Source organism: Sapajus apella, unplaced genomic scaffold, assembly GCF_009761245.1.
Source record: "Sapajus apella isolate SASKATOON/1434 unplaced genomic scaffold, GSC_monkey_1.0 scaffold1, whole genome shotgun sequence".
In the NCBI taxonomy this organism is placed as follows: domain Eukaryota; kingdom Metazoa; phylum Chordata; class Mammalia; order Primates; family Cebidae; genus Sapajus; species Sapajus apella.
Window position 1 is genome coordinate 18,276,894 of NW_022436941.1, and position 25,596 is coordinate 18,302,489.

The 25,596-nt window shown below is 38.1% G+C and overlaps 1 protein-coding gene across 1 annotated transcript; it reads right to left on the reverse strand.

The window, feature by feature from the left end:
• Positions 1 to 645: 645 nt before the first annotated feature.
• LOC116544257 (zinc finger protein 474) lies at positions 646 to 24,836 on the reverse strand. Its single transcript, XM_032270485.1, has 3 exons — positions 24,758 to 24,836; positions 3,883 to 4,063; positions 646 to 812 (listed from the first exon to the last, which is right to left on the reverse strand). The coding sequence occupies exons 1-3, from the start codon at positions 24,788 to 24,790 to the stop codon at positions 661 to 663; spliced, it is 366 nt and encodes a 121-aa protein (XP_032126376.1). The 5' UTR covers positions 24,791 to 24,836; the 3' UTR covers positions 646 to 660.
• Between the last annotated feature and the right edge of the window lie 760 nt (positions 24,837 to 25,596).

Sequence of the window (25,596 nt, forward strand, 5' to 3'; positions counted from 1 at the left end):
TAGCATTCCTTGCCACTTGAAAGGGAGAATGAGTTAGATACGGTTCCAGTACTTTGAGTTCTCAGTCATGTTTTGAATGTCTCTGCTGTTGAACAATCTTATTGAGAAAAGAAGCCCCCCCCACCCTGCCCAGTCAATAACTCATAAAATGTTCCTGGATAAAAGAACATGCCGAGTGACAGGTTATTTCAGAAAGCACAGGCATGGGAAGAAATCCAGTTTTTTCTGGGATGGAGTTGCCTGAAGTTGCCTCCAAAGCCTTTGTGCGCTGAGTAAGAGTCCTAATTGTGAAGTTCAAAATCTTGTTCAGGAAAGAAAATGGAAGAAAAATGGGGACGATTGGCTCCAAAATTTCTTTTAGACAAAAATCCCAGCTCTGATGAGAAGCAGCCTGCTTGTAAATCTGCCTGACAAAAGTGTGAAATGGTCCCCAGCGTGCCTATGCATATGCAGCTGCTTGTTAAAACCAGAGCATTTGCCCAACTGCATAATCGTGAGCAACGCTTGCAACACCAACGAGCCTCCCCTGCTAGACCAGCCCTTGGTCAATTCTAGCTTTCCTCATTTCCCCTCATCACCCCCTTTTTCTCCTTCCCATTCTATTCCAATCTCTTTCAAAGGGATTAATTCCTGTAACACTTCAGCAGAGAGAAAAGGGCTTTACTTGGCGGCTTTGGGTTTACAAGATCGTTGGTGAACAATCAGTCTGTCTGGCAGGAAGGTACGCCCACAAACATTACAGGGAACCAACTGGCTCTGGGCACTTGTCCAAGCAGCTTCATTTAAAGCGTCAAGATCATAGAAGCCTTTGGCTGGAAAGTTAAAGGAAAAAGGAAAAAAAGAAAAAAGATAAAAAAGAAAAGGGAAAGAAAAAAGTAAAATGGATCAGTTTTTATTCAGGAGAACCATATTCTACTTTCTATGGAAAATATTTTCGGGAAATACATGTTGACTGAGTATTTTAAACAAATCATATTACTTTTGCCTCCAAAAAAGAAAGTGCTGCTCGCTCTTTCAAGGGTTGAGTAAAGTTAACTAGGAACCAAACAGAGGCTTTTCACTCTTTGGATTTTAAAAAGGGAAAGACATTGTTTTACATGATATGCATTCTTCACTAATTATTCACATCCTTGCACACACATTATTATCTTGCAAATATAACTTTTGGCCTACTTTCAGTTGACTCTAAATATAAGCTTACGAAGGGGAATTAGTATGTATTCGTATTTTCCTTTTCTGTACTCCTTCAGTGGAAATTTTTTTAGAAGCCAAAACTGACAGTTGAGAGTGAATTAAGATGAATTATATCTCCCAAAGTTATCTTTTCATGGTCATAAACTCAGAGATTCTTTAAGTAATCAAAGTGGAGAATGCAAACAGAATAATCTGACAAAAAGATGCGTCCTTAAGAAAATAACAAAGACAGATGAGAAGTGTATAATCTTCATTGGCAGAACATGGGGAATAAAAGCATATGGATTTATTTTAGAGCAGCAACGTGGGATTTAGCTTTAGTAAACCTTAGTTAAATAGAATGACTTTAGTACATTAAATTGACTATGTCTTAGAATCACTGAAAATAGGTCCCCAAAAAGTAACAAGGCACTCAAAAACATATGACTTAGTTTTTATCTTTGGCACAGCATAGATTACTTCGTTAAGGCCTAGGCAATTCTCATATGATTTCTATCAAATGAGTCACATAACCACAGTGAACCTTAAATTTTTTAACGTGTATGCTCCTAATGCTCACTTTTTTGCTCCATGGGAATTTAAATCACAGCAAAATCTAGTATTTCTTCTTTGGATAAAACAAATGTCACTGTCTGTGTAGGATAGGAACGCGTATTTTGAGTGCTTTGAAAAATAAGAAAAGGATGACACTGACTTCCATGTTACTCATACGAGTTTTAATATGAACTCAGAAATTCCAGAGTAGTCACTGACTCTCACTTGGAGGTGATTCATCAGTTTCTAAGTGTTTTTGCATAGGGCTTTGACTTCAGACCAAGAAGAAGGGTTATTTGAACCCTGTGACTACAATGAGTTCATGGTACAAAAATGGTCATGTGAATTATTTTTACCGAGAGAGGATGGGCATCTTCAGAGATAGAAATAACATGGGACTGAGAGGGAGACTTCAGGGAGGTGCAGTTACAGGACCTATCTTTTTCATCTGTAGGCACTAACGGAATAGTGAACCCACCAGGGCTGTCAGATCAATCATTCCTCTTACTTCTAGCCTTCCAGTAGTTATGGTCAAACAGAGAAAGTAATAAAGATCAGAAGGGAAGGAAACAGATTTTGACACCAAATGAGAATTGCTGGGAAGAAAGTTTCCACGAGGTAAACAATCTGTTTGTAGAAAATGCTTTAATTTCAGTAGCTGGTTGTTTTCATCTTCAGCTGTTTTCCCACCTGTATGTAAAGTCCTCTTTTTGGCAAGGACTGTGAATAGCTGGGATCCAGCAGCATCTAGAATTTATCATACAATCTAGGCTCTACTTTGCGGGTTGTTACAAAAGTCTCCTTGTGTCACATCACTGACACAAGTGCTTTGGACTAATTGACACTAAATTACCCCCAAGGTACTTTTCAGCATTGCAAATCTACGGTTACATAGAAGAATGGATGAACTGAAAGATACTCTTCTTAAAACCAGCCTTGTCCTATGAGATGGTTTAGGGAATTCACTGAGAAAATGACAATGGGAAAAATGTGATAAGCAAGTCTGCGCTTGCATGGCAAAAATATTCCCTTAACTATCCTTACACCCTAAATGAATAAGCAACAGTCTTTGTGATGACGCCAAACACGGCAGCAAAGCTTCAGTTTCATTTGGTTTGCACCATGCTTTACAAATAATTAACTGAAAAAAACAAAAACAAACAAAAAAAACTAGACATTTTATACAGATATCTAGATTTCTAGTTTGTTTTGTGTTATTGAAAGATACGAGCACATTGGACTAAATTTCTTAATGATAACACCAGTGGGAACTGGGCAGCTGCTTGTCTCCTTTAGAGTGAGCTGATGCTCCACAGCTCATCAGAGCCCCCACCTCCCCTTTGTTGCACGCACAGACCAGTACACTGACTAGTGGACCTAGTGAAAATTCGAGTTTGGTACCTCTGTTCTGTGAACAATAAGACACATTCATATTTGGAAACATGACTTTGGATGTTTCCAAAGGCGTTTTTTTAAAGTTTCTCATATATATATATATATATATATATACATATATACATATTTTTTTTTTTCTGCTCATTTCCCAGGCTGTAGTGCAATGGTGTGAACTCAGTCCACTGCAACCTCCGCCCCCTAGGTTCAAGTAATTCTCCTGCCTCAGCCTCCCTAGTAGCTGGGACTACAGGCTGCGCCACCATGCCCAGCTAATTTTTTTTTTTGTATTTTTAGTAGAGATGGGATTTCACCATGTTGACCAGGATGGTCTCGATCTCTTGAACTTGTGATCCACCCGCCTTGGCCTCCCAAAGTGCTGGGATTATAGGCATGAGATACTGCACCCGGCCCAAGGTTCATATATTTTTTTAAGTTTATTTTTATTTTAAGTATTTTATTATTCATTTTACATGCAAAGGGTTTGATGATATGTGAAAGGAACTTTGGGAAATACAGTAAATTCCTGTAGCTCCCACTCATGCACAGTATTGCCAGGACATAGTGTCTTTATGTCTCAGCACCAGAAGACAGTACTTCGGACAGGCATCCTAGAACTGTTTTTCTTATTTGGCTGTAACCAAGGCAGTAAATGTTGCTGATTTTGGTTGTTTGAACAAGTGAAAAACAACACTTCTGCTCTTACTAGTTTAGAGAGAAAAGTCTCCCCTTATGCACTCAAATTTTTTTCTAGGAACTTACCAGTAATGGTTCTGACTTCTGGTTTTTTCGGCACTGGTCTCCTTAACTCTTTCGGCAACAAGTTGTTTTCATTATGCCATTTTTTCAGACATTGTGGCTCATGAATGCTGATAGATTTTGTTCCATATTCACGACCACAAATGTAGCAAACAACTGTTGGTGGACGCCGTATCATTGTTGGCTGCAAGTAATATAAAATATCTGTTACATAAATCTTAGAATTGGAAATCATATTTTAAAATGATAATACACTTAAGTTAGCTGGAAAATCAGCGTGACTAAAAAATATCCCCACCAGTCTGGTGACTTTATCTTTTTGGCAATTAAAAGATTAAATTATATTGTTTGAGTAATTGGGATTGGGGTGAGTATATGGGCTTGGGAGGAAATAGAGAAGAGTTAACCAGAATTCTTCATATGGGTACTATATAAATTATATTTTCTCATTTAATAAATATTGATTGAGTGCCTTCTGAATATTGTATCCAAGTCACCATGCTGGGAGAATACAAAGATAAATCAGGCATAATTCCTCCTCTCAATAACATCAGACTCTAGTACACCCATACATTTGAGAAGAAAAATAATAAATGTCAATGGAAAGTTTATAGCAGACATTGTTGACGCTATTACGCCTGCCCACACTGGGATCATGTCAACAACCTTCTATTGGGAGCACTTGTGATTCTTTGCCTTTTTTGATCTAGAGCATGCTCTGCCCACAGCAGAGAAGCTCATCAATTGCAGATGAGAGTTAGTGAATAAATACCCAGCTTACTCACAAAATTTGATTTCCTACAGTCTTCCAGAAGTCCCCAGAGGGATTGAACCACAGTCACTTGTTAACATACTGTCTAGGCTTCATTCTTTTACCTGTCTCTCTTCATATTCCATTACTGGGGTATTCTGAGATCACCTCCCAAATAAACTACTTGAACTCAAATTCTTTTCTTAGTTTTCTTGTTCCTAGGAGAACTAAATCTAAGGGAGAGTTAAGGATAAGATGCAGTAGAGAAATTCAGCTTCTGTCTAGGATATAGAAAAGTGCAAGAATCATTGCTTCCACCTAAACAATGACAACAAATTGAATAGCTTACAGAATCATAATTTTTGAGCCCATTAGAGACTCAAAGTTGCAAAATAAATTGATGAACAAAAAGGCCTCCCTAAGTTTAAAGATAGATCAATAGCACCAAGAAAAATCCTCCAAACTCCAAACTTTATATGAGACCTAATTGCCTGCCACAAGAAAAGGGCAGAGTAGCTGAGTGTAAACCCGTCTAAGGTGCAGGCATTCAGGGACTGTCTATGTACGCTCTCCAACTCACCGGTTCTTACACCCAGTGATAGGAGGTGACAATCTGACACACGGGAGAGGAAGGGCATTGATGGACGCCTCCATCATTTTAGGAGCCCAGAGCCTGTCTAAATCTGAGGATAGAGCTGTAGAAAGGCCTGGCACAGAGTACCAGGTAAAACAGTTTAATGCTGATGGAGGGGTAGAAGTACTAAAAGAGGCTCCTTCTGTGTTTTGGGCATATATGCCTGTAGAAAAATGCAACAGGAAAACTGAGACGATCTCTTGTATCCAGGCCTTATACCAAGTACAGGTGAGGGCAGTTTTCCACCAGGGAAATTTAAAGGCTGTAGTGTACTGAACGTAACTAAAGCAAAAACAAAGTTCAAACCCTGTTATATGACAAACGACACTGGCACAACCACTTATACTAACAGCCTGACAGAAGGGACAGCATGCTTATTTCTGAGTATGTGTATAATTTACCTCAGAATATACTGTCCTCTTAAGCACAATATCCAACACTTAATCAAAATTATACAAAGTGCAGGCACATACACATACACATATATGGAAAATAGGATTTATCATCATTAGTGCAATACTAAATACTAAATATAACCAGACCAAGCAGTCCTAGATATAATACTGAATACATATAAAAAATTATATAAAAATAATTGTACTAAATAAGTTAAAGGATCTATAGGAAAAGGAAAATAGCATGGGTAAATACATGAAAAATCCCAGTAGAGAGATAAAAAGTAGAGAGAAAATTATTTTAAAAAACCAATAGGAAATCCTAAAATGAAAAACGTATCAGAGATGAAATATTAATTTAATAAACTTTTCAGCCAAAGCCCACACCAAAGAAAGAATCAGTCTCAAGAGAAGATGACCCAAACTGTTACACAGAGAGAAAAATGGATGAAGAAAAAAAAAAGGGAACACACCGAATGGCCTAATATATGTATATAATTGGAGTCCAAAAGCAAGAGAAAAAGTGGAGGAAAGAAATAGGTAAAGAGATGACAGCTGAGGATTTTCTAACATTAATGAGATAACAAATATATCCAAAAATCTAAGAAAAATCTAAGCAGAAGGTCTTTTTTGTTACATGGAGCTAGACAAACATCAGAGTGAAACTGTCAAAAGATAAACTTGAAAGTGAAAACAGAAAAAATATGTAGAAGCAAACAATAAAAGGAAGAATGATAAGAATTTCAGATGATTATTAAAAGAAGTTCTAAGTGCTGAAAATATTAGCTAGAAATCTGGCTCTATAAGAAGGAATGGGAATACCATAAAATAAAAATAGGTCAATAAATTAAAATAACCTTTTAGATAATATTCCCAATTTTTATACATATATATTATTAAATCTTTTAGATCATGGCTTTTTAAAAAATAAAAATATAGGCCAAGGCAGGTACATCATGAGATCAGGAGTTGAGACCAGCCTGGCCAACATAGTGAAACCCCATCTGTACTAAAAATACAAAAATTAGCCAGGCATGGTGGCAAGTGCCTGTAGTTCTAGCTACTCAGGAAGCTAAAGCAGGAGAATTGCTTAAACCTGGGAGGCAGAGGGTGCAGTGAGCCAAGATCATGCCATCGCAAGCTTGGGCGACAGAGTAAGAAGTCCTCTCAAAAAAAAAATAAAAAGAATTTATGTGTAAATATAAATTCATGATATATGTATTCATAATATATGTAAACATATATAGGTGTGTATATTTATGTATATGTATACATAAATCCAAAAACACAATTTAGGGAAGGAGAAAAACATTGATTCTGTTCTGGATCTGCTGAGTTTGATATAATTGTAGAATTTAAATGAATAAGTCCAGCCGGAACAGGAAATATAGGCCTAAAAATTCAATATTCATTCATTTCAGAGCTATTCACACAGAAAAAAATTTTAAACCAGGAAAATTCTATTAAAAGGGGGTATGTAAAAGTATATGGGGAAAATGGGGGGAGAATATTTATAGTAAAGATATTGGACAAGGGAAATAATAGCCAGAAAACATAGAGAAAGGCTCAAATTTGCAGTTAAAGAAACAGGGCATGCAGACAAAAGATTCCATTCAGAATCTGGAAACATTTCTGGTTTCCAGAAATATGGTGTCATCAACCTTGTCAGATGCTACAAAGAGGAAATGCTATTGGATTGAGTTATCAGTGGATTCCATACCAGTGACTTTTGAGAGGTTAGTTACAAAGGAATGGTAAGGGTAAAGGCTAAATCGTTAGGAGTTAAAAATTATGTCAAGGAAAAGAACAATACACTTCCAAAAAACTTACAGAAAAGAAACTTGAGAGATAAGCAAAGTGGGAGAAAGGTTTGTTTGGTTGTTGTTTATAGGATAGAGAGGTCTTAGGCAGAGAGGAAAAGATTAGAGGCCTACCACGAAATGGGATAACTAAGAATCACAGAGGAGGCGGCAGAAGATGAGATTAAGGGTATAATTGGAGGTGTTAGCCTCTGAGAAAAGAGAAGAAAGGAAAGGTAGAGAAAGGGAAAAGGTGTTTGTAGAGAAATGAGGATAGAGCTCATACATGAACTCAGTCTTCTAATATGAGGCAAAGTGATCTTCAGAAAATGAAGAGATTTAGATTCTGGGAAATAGAATGGTGAAAGATGCTGGGATCAGGCACTCTGGGGAATTACTAATGATTCAATTAGGGAAGAATATTCACTAAATAATGGAAAAGACCTAGTTACCTGAAGCTGCAAGAAATTTTGTTGGAATTAAATGACCTTTTTTCAATATGCTCTTTAGTAGCACCAGGTGGCATGAAAACAGAAACAAATTAAGCTGACAGTGTGGTCTCCTTTGGGGAAAGAAAACTTGGTAAGTGTGTATGTCTTAGAATCAGCCTACATTTAACTATAAGTATTGGGACTTTCACCTGGCATAGAGCAATATCAAAACCAGAAGGAAACACATTTATGATTTCTACCTACCAGAAACAAAAAGAGATTTTAGATTAGTAAATCCACAGTTAACATAGATCAAGCAAAAAGGAAAAATAGAGACTCCCTGGGTGACTGAAGTTTTTATAAAAGTGTATTATTTTAAGTGGAATATTTTATTCTGTTATTCTATACTATCTTATGCCAATAAACTGTCTACATTGATCAAAATAACTAAGTAGTTGTTGATCCTTCTTTTTACCAGACATATGGTAGGTTCTAACAATTGAAAAGTGACTTTAAAAATATTTGGGAAATTCAAGAAAAACTTAAGAAAGTACAAAGCATAAGCAACAAATTTTCAAGACATTTAAATGTTCCTTACTAATTTTTACGTGTTTATTTATACTTGAAAGGTTAATTAAATGCAGATTTTTAGTTTAAAATGAGGAGTTATTCTTTTTACTTTGAAAATAGTGAATTTAATAAAATTCCATTTGGAAAGTATGAGCCAAATCCAGTATTTAACCAAGCATATAAGGAAAATAAATGGCATGGGTCATAAATGAAGACATTCGTGTCACCCTGTCAGAAGGTTTCCTTTGGAAAATGCTAGAAGAAAACAGGCAGACACAGAGGCCAGAAGACATGGACAGAACAACTGAAAGGGATGTGGGAGAAAATTAGTACCATAAAAAGGCAAAGATGTTCTATATTATATTTTCCAAAGCTTCCTCCATCCTCTATATTTGTGGCTGAACTTCCGTTGAACCTGCAATATACTTCATATTCTTAGGTTTTGAGCGTCTTACTCCTAAGCCATGCTCTAGTGAAGCACATACAGCCTAGCCACAGCGGAAGCAAAAAATACATCCACATAGGTCTGAACAAAGATAAGAAGACCTATTTTATTTTTTGCTGATTTTACAATTGTCAGTCTGAAACTTCCAGGGAAAGCTGAGCAATCTCCAACTTGTGGTTATTGCTACTGCCCCAGCTGCCAAGGTTTTCCTATTTGGTTTTTTTCTCCAGTCCAGCGTTTTCCTATTTGGCCTTTTTCAAATAGAAGTGGATATGTGGGGGATGGAGAGAAGCAACAGAAAGAAGAGACCGTAGCTCTGACAGAAACAGCAGAAGGCCCCCCCACCCCCTTAGCAAATGTGTAGTCTGTAGCTTTCAGTGGCATGGCATAACAGAGTAAAGGGGGCAGTGGAAGGGTACCCAAGGAGGTTATGTGACGGCCGGGGGCCCTGTCTGCGGAGGCCTGGCCAGGACCAGCCAACTCCAGGAAAGTGCTATCAAAGGAAGGCAAAGAGGAAGTTGATAAGTGTGAGGTTGCTGAAGAGCAAATAATTAGATCAACAGTTTTCCTGTAACATTTCAGATAATATTTTGCTGGCGTGGCATTACTTTTCTAACATCAAGGTAAAAGACATTTACAAAAAGCTAATCACTAAATCTATGTAAGTGCACATAAAAGTCTATCAGGGCTCATTGCAATTTTGTTTTTGTCCTCTCAGTTTCCTGGGAAAGTTGATTTAGGCTAGATATAGACAGGTACTTGAACACTTTAGGGAAAGCTTTTAACTTGAATCCACCAATTTTTCATATGTTTTCAATTATTTTTCTGGCCACTATTGAAATTATATTATTTTCCACACAGCATCTTTTTCTTCTGTTAATGTCTTTTCTCTGTCAGGAACACTTCATGTTCAGTGTTTTAGGCCAGGTTTGCGTAACACAAAGGCAAGTGGACATTTAACAACTTTTATCCTAATTATTGCATATAATCTGGCATCCATCCATTCATTGTTACTGTTTAAAATAAATAGTCATAATATCACTATTAAAGCAGGGGAGAAAGAGTAAGGACCAAGAAAAGAGGCTGATTTGTTGGAGAACCTTAAGTGAGGTTTGGATAAAAGAGAAATGGACATAGTTGTTTCAGAAAACCAAGACTAGAATACCTATATTTCAGATAGGTTCAAATATCTCTAGATGACCTCTCTGATAGTCCAACTAAAAGGAAACCAGTGTGAAATACACAACTCAATAACTCACAGAGTTTGTAGAAGGAAGTATGACAGGTGGTCAGATGGAAAAAATATTCCTAGAACTAAAATTATTGCATGAATTGTAATAAAAGATATAATGAAAACTAAAATGGAAGTCATTACTAGTAGTTTTACAAAATATCAGACACACTCCACATTTGTTCATTTCTTATACTAATTCTACAGAAGATACAAAGTGGTAACTTGTAGTGTGAAAGTATAGTTTTGTGATGTTATTTACAGGGGAGTTCAGAGAATTTGATACAAGCATCACCTTGTGAAATAGAAATTGGTAAGAAATGTTTATGGAGCAATAGTCTTTGAAAATCTGATTAGTGTAATGGTGATCTCCACAGAAAAATGTATATGTATACTGTTAGCCCCAGGAAGAGAGCTACTGGGCCTTTAGCCAGAGCCAAACTTTTTCTTCAAATAGATGATTTGTTGCTAACGGGGCCATTTGGCACCATTTAAATGGCTCAGAAAGTTCTGAGTTGAAGCATCCAAGAACTTACGAAATATACCATATCTGATGTTAGGGTGATTCTAAGCACAGTTTTGTCCAGAATAATCCTATTATATACCTATTGTCTTGGCTAATATTAATAGCTCTTCTTTTACTCCCTAAAATATCTCTGTTTAGTAAATACATGATATAGCCACTCTACCTCTGATCCTGTTTGAAAAACATTAGCTAATATAAGCAATCAAGGAGTGAGACAACAACAAAAAAGCTAAAAAATATCGAGGTTGTACTGAAAGATTGGTAATTAATCTACTTACATCATAGGAAGCAAAATAACTATAGAAATTATAGCGGCTGTGCTCCGTGGCTCACTTCTGTAATCCCAGCACTTTGGGAAGCCAAGGTAGGTAGATTGCTTGAGCCCAAGAGTTTGAGACCAGCTTGAGCCTGAGCAATATAGTGAGACCCCATCTCTACAAAAAATATAAAAATTAGCTGGGCATGATGGCACATGCCTACAGTTCCCAGCTACTAGGAGGTTGAAGTGGGAGGATCATCTGAGCCCAGGAGGTTGAGGCTGCAATGAGCTGTGATCACACCACCACACTCCAGTGTGAGCATCAGAGTGAGAACCTGTCTCAAAAAAGAAATTATAGAGAAGAGAATATAAAATTAATTATCAAAATTGGCAGGGGAAGGAGCAGTACAAAGAAGTTAATGACATTAAGCTCCTTACCTTTCATGTGAAACAGTCAAATGAAGCAGTGTAAAATTAAAATATGAAGTTAATGTTTTGCAAATCCTTTAATAATTACCTTTTAAAAAAAAACTTTAGTGGTTCCTTTTAAAAACTAAACTTTTAGTGAAGAAATATTATCCTGAAGTTCAGCAAAATTATTGGTTTCACTTTGGTGCCTTTTTGTCAAATCCAAGTAAATTAAATGTATCTCTATAAATAACAACTTGCATAAAATTATCTCACTTCTATGAAAACATATACATGTCTACTTATGTATGTCTGTGTACATGGATGCCTGGAATGATAATCACTAAGGTCAAATTAGGGGATTCTGCAGTAACTTCTATACTTTTTTAATGGCTTGAATTTTATAATGAATTTGGGTCATTTTTATGATAAAAAGTAATAAAAAGGAATACCAGCTCTAATAGTCAAAACTTAATCTGGCTTAGGTAATAAAATCAGCCTAAAGGTAAAATAGTGCAGACTAAATTACTTTCTGAAAATTCCTTAAATAACTCATAAAAGATATTCAAAGATTATGTATATAATACAGTTTTGTATTATAATGAACTAGTAGTTGGAATTAGCATTAATATTAGGAATGAATATGGCTTTGCTTTGCATAGCATAAAATTACAATGGTATGGCATGATAAGAAATGTATACCTGGTCTCTGCACCTACTTCCTGACACAGAGCTCTCAAAACCCTTATAACTTCTTGAATGATAGGAGCTTTTAAAATGATATTTGGTCCTTTCCCTCTGTTTCTGAAACAAGAGCTTCTAAGACTCTTGGAATCCCTGGAAGTGATGAGTGTCTTTTGGTATGCTAAAGAATGACTGGTACCTCGGATCCCCAGATAGCTTAAGGATTCAGATTCCAGCTGGTTGCCAGAAAGACCAAGGCCTGATCAGCAGGCTGGAAATTTCAGCTCTACTCACTGACCTCTGAGGAGGGAAGAGGGGCTGGGGATTGAGCTAATCACTAATGTTCAAAGATTTAATCAATTATCCCCATGTAATGGAGTCTCCATAGAAATTCCAAATGAAAGGGTTCAACAAGCTTCCAGGCTGGCAAACACATTGAGGTGCTGGGAGGATGGTACACCCAGAGAGGTCACAGAAGTTCCATGCCATCCGAACCCCATACCTTGCCCTATGTACCTTTTCATCTGGCTGTTCATCTGTATCATTTATAGTAAACTGGTAACATAAATAACACGATAAAATGTTTCTCTGAGTTTTGTGACCTGTTATAGCAAATTATTAAACATGAAGGGGGGAAATCCGTGGGATTTCCATAGAATTCCTGGGAAATCCAATTTCTAGCCAAGTTGACAGAAGTATGAGTAACCTGGTGACCCGGTAGTTGTGATCGGCTTCTGAATCTGGGTGGTTAGTGTCAGATTTGAAGCGTAGGACAGCACTCGTTTGTCTGGAGAATTGGAGAACTGGTTGTTGCTATGGGGGAAAAATCCACTCATTTGGTGTCAGATGTCTTGTCAATAGAGAACATTTTTCTTTTAAACACAAAGTAAAATACTTATAGTACTTTAAGTTACATTATTCCAAGACTGTTTTATTTTGCTAATTGTTTATAGTTGAATACATATCAGTTAAATAATTGCATGATGAAACATAATTGAAATCCTAGAATTCTTCTCCATTAGTTTAAAAAGCAGGAACAAATGTCTGGAAAAATAATCTGAGGAAAAGATTTAGTATGAGTTCATTTCCACCATAAGATAATCCTAAATACAGCTCTTCCAGATATTTTAATTTGGTCTAAGCTGTTTCCTGGGTTTGAACACATTAGTTAAGAAATGAACTCACAAGTAACTAAGTGGAGCTGTCTGTATAGTACTAGTCATCTCACCTTGAAAAGTGAAGGCCAAAAGGATAATTTGGTGATGGATGAACCAGACCATCCCTTGGATCCTGTATTGCCCATTCCAGCTGGATTGATATATAATTTTCATCTTCTCAACTATCTCCCTCCCCAACTTGACTGTTTTATGCAAACTTGGCCTATCTAATATGATCTCAGTAATTTTATGGTTCTCCATGGCTACAGAGTCAAGTCTAACAGTTCATGCTGACTTAAGTCATGGCCAATGTTAGCCCCATGAAACACATCTTTGAGCCACACCAAACTGGGCACTATTTCTCAAGCTAGAGGCCAGAGTCCTCAACTTTGCTGCCTCCATGCCTTTGTTCATCTACACTCTCCAACACCAAGCTGAAGGTTGTGGCAAATCCCAATCCTTAACTCTCCTTAGTTATGGAGACAAACATATAAACTATTAATTTACAAGACAAAATGTGCAAGTGTCATGATAGGGAGACATAGTGCCATAGAAGCCTGAAGCAGGAAGAAAGGGAAGCATTTTGATCAGAAGCCAATGAAGTGCATGATATCTGAGGTGGGTATATTGAATGGCAGAACTGTACTGGAGAGAGGAGAACTCCCTCAGACAAACTGCTAAACAATACAACCTTTTCAACAACTGTTTAATAGGACTGCAGTATGTGAGTATGAAAGCTGTAATGCCCATAAAAAAACAAGAACACTGCTTAGAGGAAATGTATAAGTAAGGATCAATCTGTTTGACATAGGATGGAAACACGAGTAGTCAGACCTTGAGAAAGTAGTTGAAGATTGCCACCTTTTCTAAGTGTTTCCCCTGACCCCCTGCCTTTCCACCTTGATCTAGATCCCAGACTTCATCCTCCCATCAGAATAGTGAAGTAGAGATTTGAAAAATAATACTAAAAGGAAGGGGTTCCTTTTTTTTCTTTTTCTTTTTCTTTTTTATTTTTTTTTCAAATTTATTTTATTGCATTTTAGGTTTTGGGGTACATGTGAAGAACATGCAATATTGTTGCATAGGCACACACGTGGCAGTGTGATCTGCTGCCTTCCTCCCCATCACCCACATCTAGCACTTCTCCCCATGCTATCTTTCCCCAACTCCCCTCCCCTGGCTGTCCCTCCCCTATTTCCCCCCAACAGACCCCAGTGTGTAGTGCTCCCCTCCCTGTGTCCATGTGTTCTCATTGTTCAACACCCGCCTATGAGTGAGAACATGCGATGTTTGATTTTCTGCTCTTGTGTCAGTTTGCTGAGAATGATGGTTTCCAGGTTCATCCATGTCCCTACAAAGGACCCAAACTCATCGTTTTTGATGGCTGCATAATATTCTATGGTGTATATGTGCCACATTTTCCCTGACCAGTCTATCATCGATGGGCATTTGGGTTGGTTCCAGGTCTTTGCTATTGTAAACAGTGCTGCAATGAACATTCGTGTGCACGTGTCCTTATAATAGAATGATTTATAATCCTTTGGGTATATACCCAGTAACGGGATTGGGTCAAATGGAATTTCTATTTCTAGGTCCTTGAGGAATCGCTACACTGTCTTCCACAATGGTTGAACTAATTTACACTCCCACCAACAGTGTAAAAGTGTTCCTATTTCTCCACATCCTCTCCAGCATCTGTTGTCTCCAGATTTTTTAATGATCGCCATTCTAACTGGTGTGAGATGGTATCTCAATGTAGTTTTGATTTGCATTTCTCTGATGACCAGTGATGATGAGCATTTTTTCGTATGTTTGTTGGCCTCATGTATGTCTTCTTTTGTAAAGTATCTGTTCATATCCTTTGCCCACTTTTGAATGGGCTTGTTTGTTTTTTTCTTGTAAATCTGTTTTAGTTCTTTGTAAATTCTGGATATCACTCCTTTGTCAGATGGGTAAACTGCAAAATTTTTTCCCATTCTGTTGGTTGCCGATTCACTCTAATGACTGTTTCTTTTGCCGGGCAGAAGCTGTGGAGTTTGATTAGGTCCCATTTGTCTATTTTGGCTTTTGTTGCCAATGCTTTTGGTGTTTTAGTCATGAAGTCCTTGCCTACGCCTATGTCCTGAATGGTTTTGCCTAGATTTTCTTCTATGGTTTTTATGGTGTTAGGTCTTATGTTTATGTCTTTAATCCACCTGGAGTTAATTTTAGTGTAAGGTGTCAGGAAGGGGTCCAGTCTTTTTTTTCTTTTTTTAAATTATACTTTAAGTTCTGGTATACATGTGCAGAACGTGCAGGTTTGTTACATAGGTATACACACGCCATGGTGGTTGGCTGCTCCCATCAACCCATAATCTACATTAGGTATTTCTCTGAATGCTATCCCTACCCAGCTCCCCAAACCCCAACAGGCCCCAATGTGTGATATTCCCCTCCCTATGTCCATGTGTTCTCATTGTTCAACTCCCACTTGAGTGAGAACATGCAGTGTTTGGGTTTCTGTTCCTGTGTTAGTTTGCTGAGAATGATGGTTTCCAGCTTCATTAATGTCCCTGCAAAGGACATGAACTCATCCTTTTTTATGGCTGCATAGTATTCCATGGTGTAAATGTGCCACATTTTCTTTATCTGGTCTATCATTGATGGGCATTTGGGTGGGTTCCAAGTCTTTGCTATTGTGAACAATGCTGCAGTAAACATATGTGTACATGTATCTTTATAGTAGAATGATTTATAATTCTTTGGGTATATATCCAGTAATGGGGTTGCCGGGTCAAATGGTATTTCTGGTTCTAGATCCTTGAGGAATCACCATGTTGTCTTTTGACAATAGTTGAACTAATTTACTAATTTCTAACTGGCATAGATGGTATCTCATTGTGGTTTTTATTTGCATTTCTCTGATGACTGGTAATGATGAGCTTCTTTTCACATGTTCGTTGGCCGCATAAAAGTCCTCTTTGGAGAAGTGTCTGTTCATGTCCTTCACCCACTTTTTGATAGGGTTGTTTGTTTATTTATTGCAAATTTGTTTAAGTTCTTTGTAGATTCTGGATACTAGCCCTTTGTCAGATGGATAGATTGCAAAAATTGTCTCCTATTCTGTAGGTTGCCTGTTTACTCTGATGATAGTTTCTTTTGCTGTGCAGAAGCTCTTTAGTCTAATTAGATTCCACTTGTCAATTTTGGCTTTTGTTGCCATTCCTTTTGGTGTTTTAATCATGAAGTCTTTGCCCATGCCTATTTCCTGAATGGTATTGCTTAGGTTTTCTTCTAGAGTTTTTATGGGTTTAGGTCTCACATTTAAGTCTTTAATCCATCTTGAGTTAATTTTTGTATAAGGTGTAAGGAAGGGGCCCGGTTTCAATTTTCTGCATATGACTAGCCAGTTTTCCCAACACCATTTCTTAAATAGGGAAACCTTTCCCTATTGCTTGTTTTTGTCAGGCTGTCAAAGATTAGATGGTTGTAGATGTTTGGCATTATTTCTGAGGCCTCTGTTCTATTCCATTGGTCTATATGTCTATTTTGGTATCAGTACCATGCTCTTTTGGTTACTGTAGCCTTGTAGTATAGTTTGAAGTCAGATAGTGTGATGTCTCCAGCTTTGTTATTTTTGCTCAGGATTGTCTTGGCTATGTGGGCTCTTTTGTGCTTTCACATGAAATGTCTTTCTATGATAAGAGAGCTGCGTCAGGCAAGTTAAGTTGTTATGCTATTTTGGAAAGTAGAGAGAGGGCAATTTTGGGGATTGTGTTGAGCCCTGAATGCAAGGATGAGGACTTCATATCTTTGAGACATAATCAGATTAAGAAATGGGCCAGATGGGACAACTTATGATTTTTATATACTAAACCATCTTGGTTATCCCATATTGGAGAGATGCAAATTGGTTCTGCCTGCACTAAAGTAGACAACACTCTGAAGTCACAATAAAAAATATGAATTTGGCTGGGCATATTGACTCATGCCCGTAATTCCAGGCATGAGTCAATATGCCCAGCATATTGACTTCAATGTGTTGGAAGACCAAGGTGGGCAGGTCACCTGAGGTCAGAAGTTCAAGACCAGCCTGGCTAACATGGTGAAACCTCATCCTACAAAAGCACAAAAATTAGCTGGGCATGATGGCAGGTTCCTGTAATCTCAGCTACTCGGGAGGCTAAGGCAGGACAATCACTTGAACCTGGGAGGCAGAGGTTGCAGTGAGCCGAGATTGCACCATTTCACTCCAGCCTGGGCGACAGAGCAAGACTCCATCTCAAAACAACAATAAAAACAAAAACAAAGACAAAAGAAAACAAAACGACATAAATGCAACTGGAAACATTCATAAATAGGGCAACAAAGTTGAATGCAGTCATTCAATGGTCTACTACTGGACAATAAAAAAGAGCTACTGCTGCTTGCACCAGTAGATGAAACTCAGAATCATTATACTGAAGGAAGCCAAATACAAGAGTACACACTGCATAATTGCATTATATAAGATCCAAACTAATCTGTAGATTAGTGGTTGCCTGGAGGCTAGAGGTGGAAGTTGGGACAAAGGAGTATAAGACATTTTGGAAGGTAATGAAAATGTTCTATGTCTTGGTTATGGTGGTGGTATAACAGGTTTCTAAAGCCATCAGAATTTATTTAATTGCACATGATTAATGGATGCAGTTTATTGTTTGTAAATTATTTCTCAATAAGGCTGATTTTAAAACACTCATGCACCTACAGTTTAGTGGAGTATTTTTTCATTGCCATGCTCATGCCATGCGGCCAGTTCAAAGTCAGCAGTACACATTGTAAAAGAAATTCCAGAATCAAGTAATGTATTTTAGATATTTTTGCCAGTAACTAGATAATATTTCAAATGCTTTCCATTCTAAACCCTTTAATTTGTCTCCCAAGAAGTTTTCCTAGTTTAAAAAACAAAACATATAAGCACAAAAGAAAACAAACAAAAAGACTTAGAGAAAATTAGAAAATATTTTATCAAGGCGTTTTTTTTTTTTCAGGGCATTAAATTTTTTGTTAGAGAAAGTACATTAGGAAGTAACCCCATTTACATAAAATTTCATCAAGAAAAGCTCAACTCTGGAGTTTCAGGACCTGAGTCCTGCAGCCAGAGATGAATAACATAAAATCAGGACTCTCCCTCTGCACCCATGTGCATGGCATCTTGTCTGTTTGAACCATAACTGACCAGTTTCTTATCTTCCAAAATAAAAGGAACTTCAAGGTTCATTAGTATAGAAGTGTGTGTGTGTGTATGTGTGTGCGCGCGCGTGCGCATAAAATACATATAAATTCAGTTAGTCCTCATCTACAGTTGATTTTAGGGATACCGAAAGGCTCCCCTTGTATCACACTATTTATTCCTTTATATTTTCTTTGTGCTTGCCCTTGTCTACCCTCCAGCCTACAAGTATCTTCTTTAGGGTCATTCAGCTCAAGAAAAGAGAGCTGAGGACTTTGGCTCTAGAAGGGGACAAAAACAATTACCCATCTGCTACCAGGGAATAGGGAAAGCCTACTGCATTCACACATTGGAAAGCAGTAATTTGCTAGATTTATTTGTAACCATTACAATAGCAGTAGGCCTGTTCTTTTTGATGAGACCATTTTAGTGAGCCTTTGCCAAAGAGCCACATCAAAATGTAAACTATGTTATTACTAAATATGTATGCAAATGAAATGCCTGTGTCATTTTCCCAAGTAACATGCTTTGTACATTATTTGGAAATTTTTTTTTAAATGCTGAAAGTTCAGTGCTCTTTTTTGTTTTTGTAGGTTGTATCATACCTACATCAAACCCACATTTTATAGGCTGTATCATCCCTACATCAAAACAGCCATATTCCCTGTGTTCATTTGAGGTTATTCATTAACCTAAGAGTCAAAGAGAACTTGGGGAACCCAGGTGTAAGAGAACGTCCTGCAAGGGAAATAGCCCCCGTAAGCCTGAACTGTGACTTGGAGCAAATCAGGAAAAGGCACTCCTACCTTCAGACACTTTCCAGCCATATGGTTGTAATCATTAATCTGTAATAAGACAAGTCACAACATGTAAAATTAAAAAATGGCGACCTTGGGGGAGATAGACATGACAATCCTTACCCTGTCTCACAACTGGGCCTAGAGTTGGCCGTGTATGTCAATGTGTGCTTTGTTTCTCAGATGGAGTGTGACTAGTAACAAGTACAGTATGCTAGTCCATAAATATCTGGGATGAATCAGATATTTTTTAATGTCAAAAGCCAATAAAACAATAAGACTCTAGATTTTGATACTGCAGTTCTATTGTGAGCAGAAATAAACCAGAGACATCTGTTGGAAACCCAGCTGAGACTGATTCACCTGAGACTCGCACTAAATGGAAACTCATCTGGAGGAAAGCGCTGTCTCTCAACAGGTGATTTAATTGAAGCTCAGATATTGTTGCTCAGAAGTATTTTCTGATTGCTGACAATGTTCCAGGGACTGTACTGGGTACAGAACTGAAGCTGGCCCTAACAGTGGGAATGACCCTATCAAACTCACCATTTTATTTACTTTCTTTTCTTGTTGTTCCTTTCATCTCAGTCCAATTTCTTTATTTAGAAAATATTTTTTTAGCTTTGTCCAAAGCTCTATCTCTGAGATAGTATCAGGTTGACAGGTCCCTATTTGGCGTGTGCTAAGCCCATTCACCTGAAATTACTCAAGGTACAGGGGCAGGGTGAGAAGGGACCTGCTGAGAGGAAGAAGCATTTTCCTGACTTCTCTACCCACTGACATGTTTGAACTCAGACTTATTAGTTTTGAAAACTACTCTCCGGATTTGAACTCTCTCTAGGATCCTGGACTTTTTTTGGTAGCCTTAAATATTCTCAGAAGGTTTGGCTCCCAGGTGTCTGACCCAGAATAATGGTCTCATTGTTCCAGGGACTCCCACAGGTGATCCAAATGGTGGTTGGCCGCTGGGGTGAGTAACCCTATGCTCAGGTATGAGGTGTGTATGCCCCTGGTCCCTACACACAGCTATCACACAAACATGTGGCTTCTTCAGCATCTGCAGCTAACTTCTCCTGACCCAGGCATGAGTCTTTACAGCATCTCACCTGGACTACCCAATGGTACTGCCTCCTCTTGGCTTTATACTCTTGGTCTCAGGTTGCAAGCTGATGGACCAACAGCCATTTTAACCAACAGGCATATTTTTCTGGGCCAGCACAATGTTCTTGAAAGTTTTAAGTGTGAATATCTTTAGGTAAGGCTTATTCTCTAGGATACCACAAGCTCTACCACTCCCTATTGCCCTCTACATAGCCTGTTCTGCTCCTGAAATCATTTGAGTTTGTGACTCTGAGCTGCCTATTTTTCCCATCCCTCTCCTCCCTCATGTCCCCAGTAAAAGGTATTTTCCTTATATCTCATTTCTAAGAAATGAACTCACCTTATTTTGTTAATTCTCATTAATGTGCCAATGACTAAAAAGGGTTTGTCACCTATCAAGCGAATCTTTGCATTTTAGCTGAGATCTCCTATAGAGTCAGTGTTTTCACTCAAAACACTGAATCATTGACTGAGGAATTAAAACAAAACATGCCAGGTAGTAGGAGAGGTATTTTAGAGCCAAAAAAAAAAAAGCACAGTGACACGTTAGAGATTGCCACGTTGACAATTTCTTACTCGTTTTGATTTTAAGTGTGATGATAATTACAACAGAACTTGACAGGAAGCTTGAAGCCTACTCTTAAGCAAAAGAAGCTGCACTTTAAGGCATGAGACTGATTTCCAAGACGCTGTGCACACAGTAAACATGGGTATTCCTCTAGTCATTTACTCTCTGGGGGATTTTTGCTTTCCCTGCTCCCAGCTGGATCCCAGGCTGTCAAAACCAGGGCACATTTTGCCAAGGTCTGAGGGAGTTATGTGATTGTGTAGCCATTTGAATGTGTGTCATTCCATCAATGAGTGTTTCTCTTTCTCCATAATAAAATTAAACCAAGAATTTGGACCTTAGCTTCTGTTTTAGATTTTCCACACTCCTGATTCCTTCCATTAAGCCAAATAATTGAGATTTCTGTGGTAAGTGCATGGGGCATATCATAGAATACAGGAAATTTGGATGGCGGAAGTAAGAGAGTTCCCCGCCTCCATACTTGATAAAAAAGGCAAACATCTTTTATAAATCCTTGTGTATATTGCAATATTAAACATGGCTAAACAGATGGCATAATGACAGCGAATTACTAGCATTTACTAAGTAACAGGCCCTGTACTAAGCAATTTACATGCTTTATCTCATTTATCCTCATAATAACCCTCTGGGCAGGACTCAATGCCCCAATTTTATAAACCAGGAACCTGAGGCACACAGTGATTGTTAAGTGGAAAATCTGGTTTTTACTGCAGAGAGTTGGGTCTTCTGTGAAGGGGGTGGGGAGAAGCTGACAGATGAAATTTTGTCAGGCACCATCCTGGGTCCCTTTGGAGGCATCCTCTCATTCTAGCCTCTCATGGTGGAAACTGAGGCTTGGGGAGGTTAAGTAGCTCGTTCAAAGATACTAGATTTAATTGTGCATCTATGATCTGAATCCATGTCTGTCTGATTTCAGTTGCTTCTACAAACATGGGAGATACAGTCATCGGTGGTCAGTGGGGTATCATGCCCTGCCTTACATGTTCAGAGTCAGCCATTGGATGGGACTCGGGGAAAACTAACAAAACTCTTGCCCTTGCTCTCCCAACTACCTCAAAAGTTTGGGTCAAACATTGCCTTCTCCTAGATAGGTTTTCAGAATGCAAACAAGCAGTCCTGTGAAAGATGGTTTTCTGTTAAGTTTATAAAATTATCTGATCCCCTTCCATCAATTCCAAGGGGTGGGGGTGGTAGAGGCAGGGAGAGTACAGCAGGTGCTAAAAGGCAAAGGAGATTAGGATATGAGGCTGGGCCACCAGAGAGTCATTTCTACAAATCAGAATTTTGCCTTCAACCATTTAAAACATAATTCAACCAACTTGACTGAGACTGAATGTATATAATTAAGTTTCTACTCCCTTAGTCACATCTTACACATGCAGACAAAGTATAAATAGCATTTTAATATATAGGAGTAACTGCATAGTTCAATCCCAATTGCAGAGTCTGACTGTCTAGAAACCACTGGTATTTCACATTTACTTCTGGTGTTTTTAAACGATTCTCCCCAAATGTCACATCTGGAAGGATCGTTGCTTGAAATTAAATTGTTTTTGGAAATCACTGGATGCCGCGTAAAAGAATTTCCCAATCCGGCCTGTCTATTGGCCAACTATAAGAGAGTCTGTTACTTGTGATTTGGAGTTTTGTTTTGCTCTTTTAACATAAGAAAGATTTGGCATTCATTTGGAAATGTTGTTTTTATTAAACTATCTTTACGTATTTGGTTTTTAAAAAAGAACTATTGGTTTTTCAAATGCATGCTTGACATTTTAGTTATTTAATTGTTAAACTTGAGCTACAAGCTGGAAAATATAGGTCAAAGAAAGAATTCCAGATTAGACTCTGATTTGGTCTATGTTTCTGAAAGGAATACAATTTCCTAGCTGAAGGTTTTTATTTTATTTTATTTTATTTTCTCATTTGAGATAAGAACCATTTTTGTTTTTGTTTTTCTGATTCCTTAGGACATTGGTTGGAAATGTTTGAAGTATTGATTAAATATCTTGCCAGATTGTTGTCTGAAAAGACTTTCCTTGAAGAAAATGGTTGGAGGATGTTCTTGGTGTTTTGTTCTCGTGCTCATCAGTTTGGATACAGGCCTGACTCTCATGCCAGTTGGCTTCTAGGTCACAGGGTAAAATGGAGAAACGAGGGACAATGAAGGAAAGACAAGAAAAACCCATAGGTTGCAGCAGACACTCAATTTGTCCAGTTCATATAATTAGAGAGATAAAAGGAAAGCAAACCCTCTCTGACCTGATCTTGGACATTGGATTATTTCTAGTGCCTGATTTGTCTACAGCTTACATGGTAGAGAGCATACCACTTAGGGGTGGAGGCCAAGAAAAAGAGTTTTCCTATAAAAAGAAAACTATCACCTTGGATAGGACAGAAAGAATTCTAACTTTAAGAGATTTTTTTTAAAAATTTCCTATCAGAGTTGACCCTGATGTCTCCCTATCCTTCGCTTCTACTCTCTGCCTCCAATTTCTTGAAGCTTTAACATGGGACCAGAGATACCTTTATGTTCCCACCTTCTCTGATTAAAGGTAAGCTGGGATATGAGTGCAGCATGGGAGACTTTAAAGATGCGATAGGCTGGGCACGGTGGCTCACACCTATAATCCCAGCATTTTGGGAGGCTGAGGCAGGCAGATCATGAGGTCAGGAGTTCGAGACCATCCTAGCCAACATGGTGAAACCTTGTCTCTACTAAAAATACAAAAATTAGCTGGGCATGGTGGTGCATGCCTGTAATCCCAGCTACTTGGAAGGCTGAGGCAGGAGAATCGCTTGAAATCGGGAGGCAGAGATTGCAGAGAGCCAAGATTATGCCATTGCACTCCAGCCTTGTGACAGAGAGAGACAACATTTAAAAAAAAAAAAAAAGATGGCATCGTGGCATCAGAGCAGGTGCTTGGGCTGAGAATGTTGAGTTTCTAGATTCACTAGCTCTTTCTTCAATTTGTACGTCATTTCTTTCTATGTATGAGACAACCTCATAAAGTAAATGTTAGACAAGAGATGTAAGGAAGAGGAGCATTACACAATATAAAGGGAGAGAAGAAGACAGAGTCCTAAGTAAAGTTCTCTCAATCCCCCACCTATCCATGTGGCTGAACTTGTGCCTCACATTGAGGAGTGAGATTCTGTTCATGGGACAGTCACCTCTGTTTTAATAAGGAATCCTTACAGGTTGCGTTGCACTGCCTTTGGTGGAGCTCTAAGAATTTTGGAAAAGATTGTAGTTGTTGACCTTAGAATTTGGATTTTTAAGTACTGAAGCTATTTCCATTCACTCATTATATAAAGATTGTTCAGTATGCATTATCACTAGGAAATGTGGAGGTATATGTGTTTGGACTGGAAGCAAGTGACAGGAAGAAGGCTTTGCAAACATATGAAATTAAGCTAGATTAACTTTTTGGGAGTATAACTATGTTATGGTTTTTGTTCATTGTAGGCCTAAGTAATATTTGAATTTATAATATGTGATCTTCTCTCACAGAAGTTACAGTCAGTATTTTACTTCCTAGAGAAGCAGAACACCACATATAGAAGCCCCAGTGCAAAGAAAGAGCACCTGGTTTTGCTTTGGGCTTTGGGCTCTGGGAGATGGAGTTGTATCTATCATAGTCCCTCTACCCAGCAGTATGTGATATATTATTATAAGTCAAGGATGAGTTTTTAAATAATTATATTAGACTGTGATTTGTACAGGTGAGTATTATCCTTTAAAATTTTAGATTAGGATTTAATCTAATTTCACTGATGAAGCTGTTGCTATAAAATGTGTAATTCGTCCCACGTTCAATGCCCACGTATTCCACACATGTAACATATATACACAAATTCCCTTGGGTTGGCTTCTGGAGCCAACAGTGTAGAAGAGAACTGGTCCTGTTACCTTAATGTTCTGGTTTGTTGACCTGAGAGCCATGGGATCATAGAATGCTGCCCTGATACGCAGGCATGGTTGGCACCAAGGAAAGGTGAAGAATCGCACGCAGGGAGTTGGACATTAGTAGTCTAGCTGCCAGCATCATCAAGGGGTAGTTTGTGAGGTCGAGGCTGGTTTTCATGACATCAGCACAGCTGAGGAGTTGAACTAGGCCCACTGAAGATTATTGAAAAGGTGAGATTTACAAGTAGGACCTCACTGAATGTTTCATCTACCACCTCCAAAGAAGTAGAGATCATAAAGGGAAATACTTTGAGAAGACTTAGTCTTGATTTTAGGAGTTCAGTTTAACAGAAGGCATGAAGAGGCAAAGGACTAAGAAGGTTCTTAATATTAACCTTTTCCTCTCTTTATACCTCTCTCTTTCTCATCTAATAGGCTTGATGAGATTGCCTGATATTTAATTGAGAAAATATGAGATACAAGTTAACAGATTGTAGCTCCTTTAGCTCCCCACTAATAACCTACAGGCTTGCCCTCATCTGTGTTCATTGTTCTCCTGAAACAAAGAAGTGCCCTCTCTGATCAAAGACCTTCTTTTCACACACACTGGTGATCCCATCTCCTGGTGCCTATTTTTTCTCCAGGTTTCACTCTTTCTCTGATCACCTCTCTTGCTTCTTCAATCTTCTTTTCTCCACTGGATCATTATCCTAAGCATTAAAACATAATTTAGAGGCTGCCATCTTTTCAAAAAAAAAACCTCTCATCCCAATATCTCTATTCCTAGCTTACCTACTTCTCTTCTGGTCTTCAAAGCCGTACTTCTCAAAACACATCCCATA

Bases quoted from the DNA above. Each gene is read 5' to 3' on its own strand.
- LOC116544257 (XM_032270485.1), bottom strand. From the start codon at position 24,790: ATGGCTCTCAGGTCAACAAACCAGAACATTAAG. The intron at 4,064-24,757 runs GTAACAGGACCA...TATTACTTGCAG, and splicing joins CAACAAACCAGAACATTAAG to CCAACAATGATACGGCGTCC. The intron at 813-3,882 runs GTAAGTTCCTAG...TTAACTTTCCAG, and splicing joins AGAAGTCAGAACCATTACTG to CCAAAGGCTTCTATGATCTT.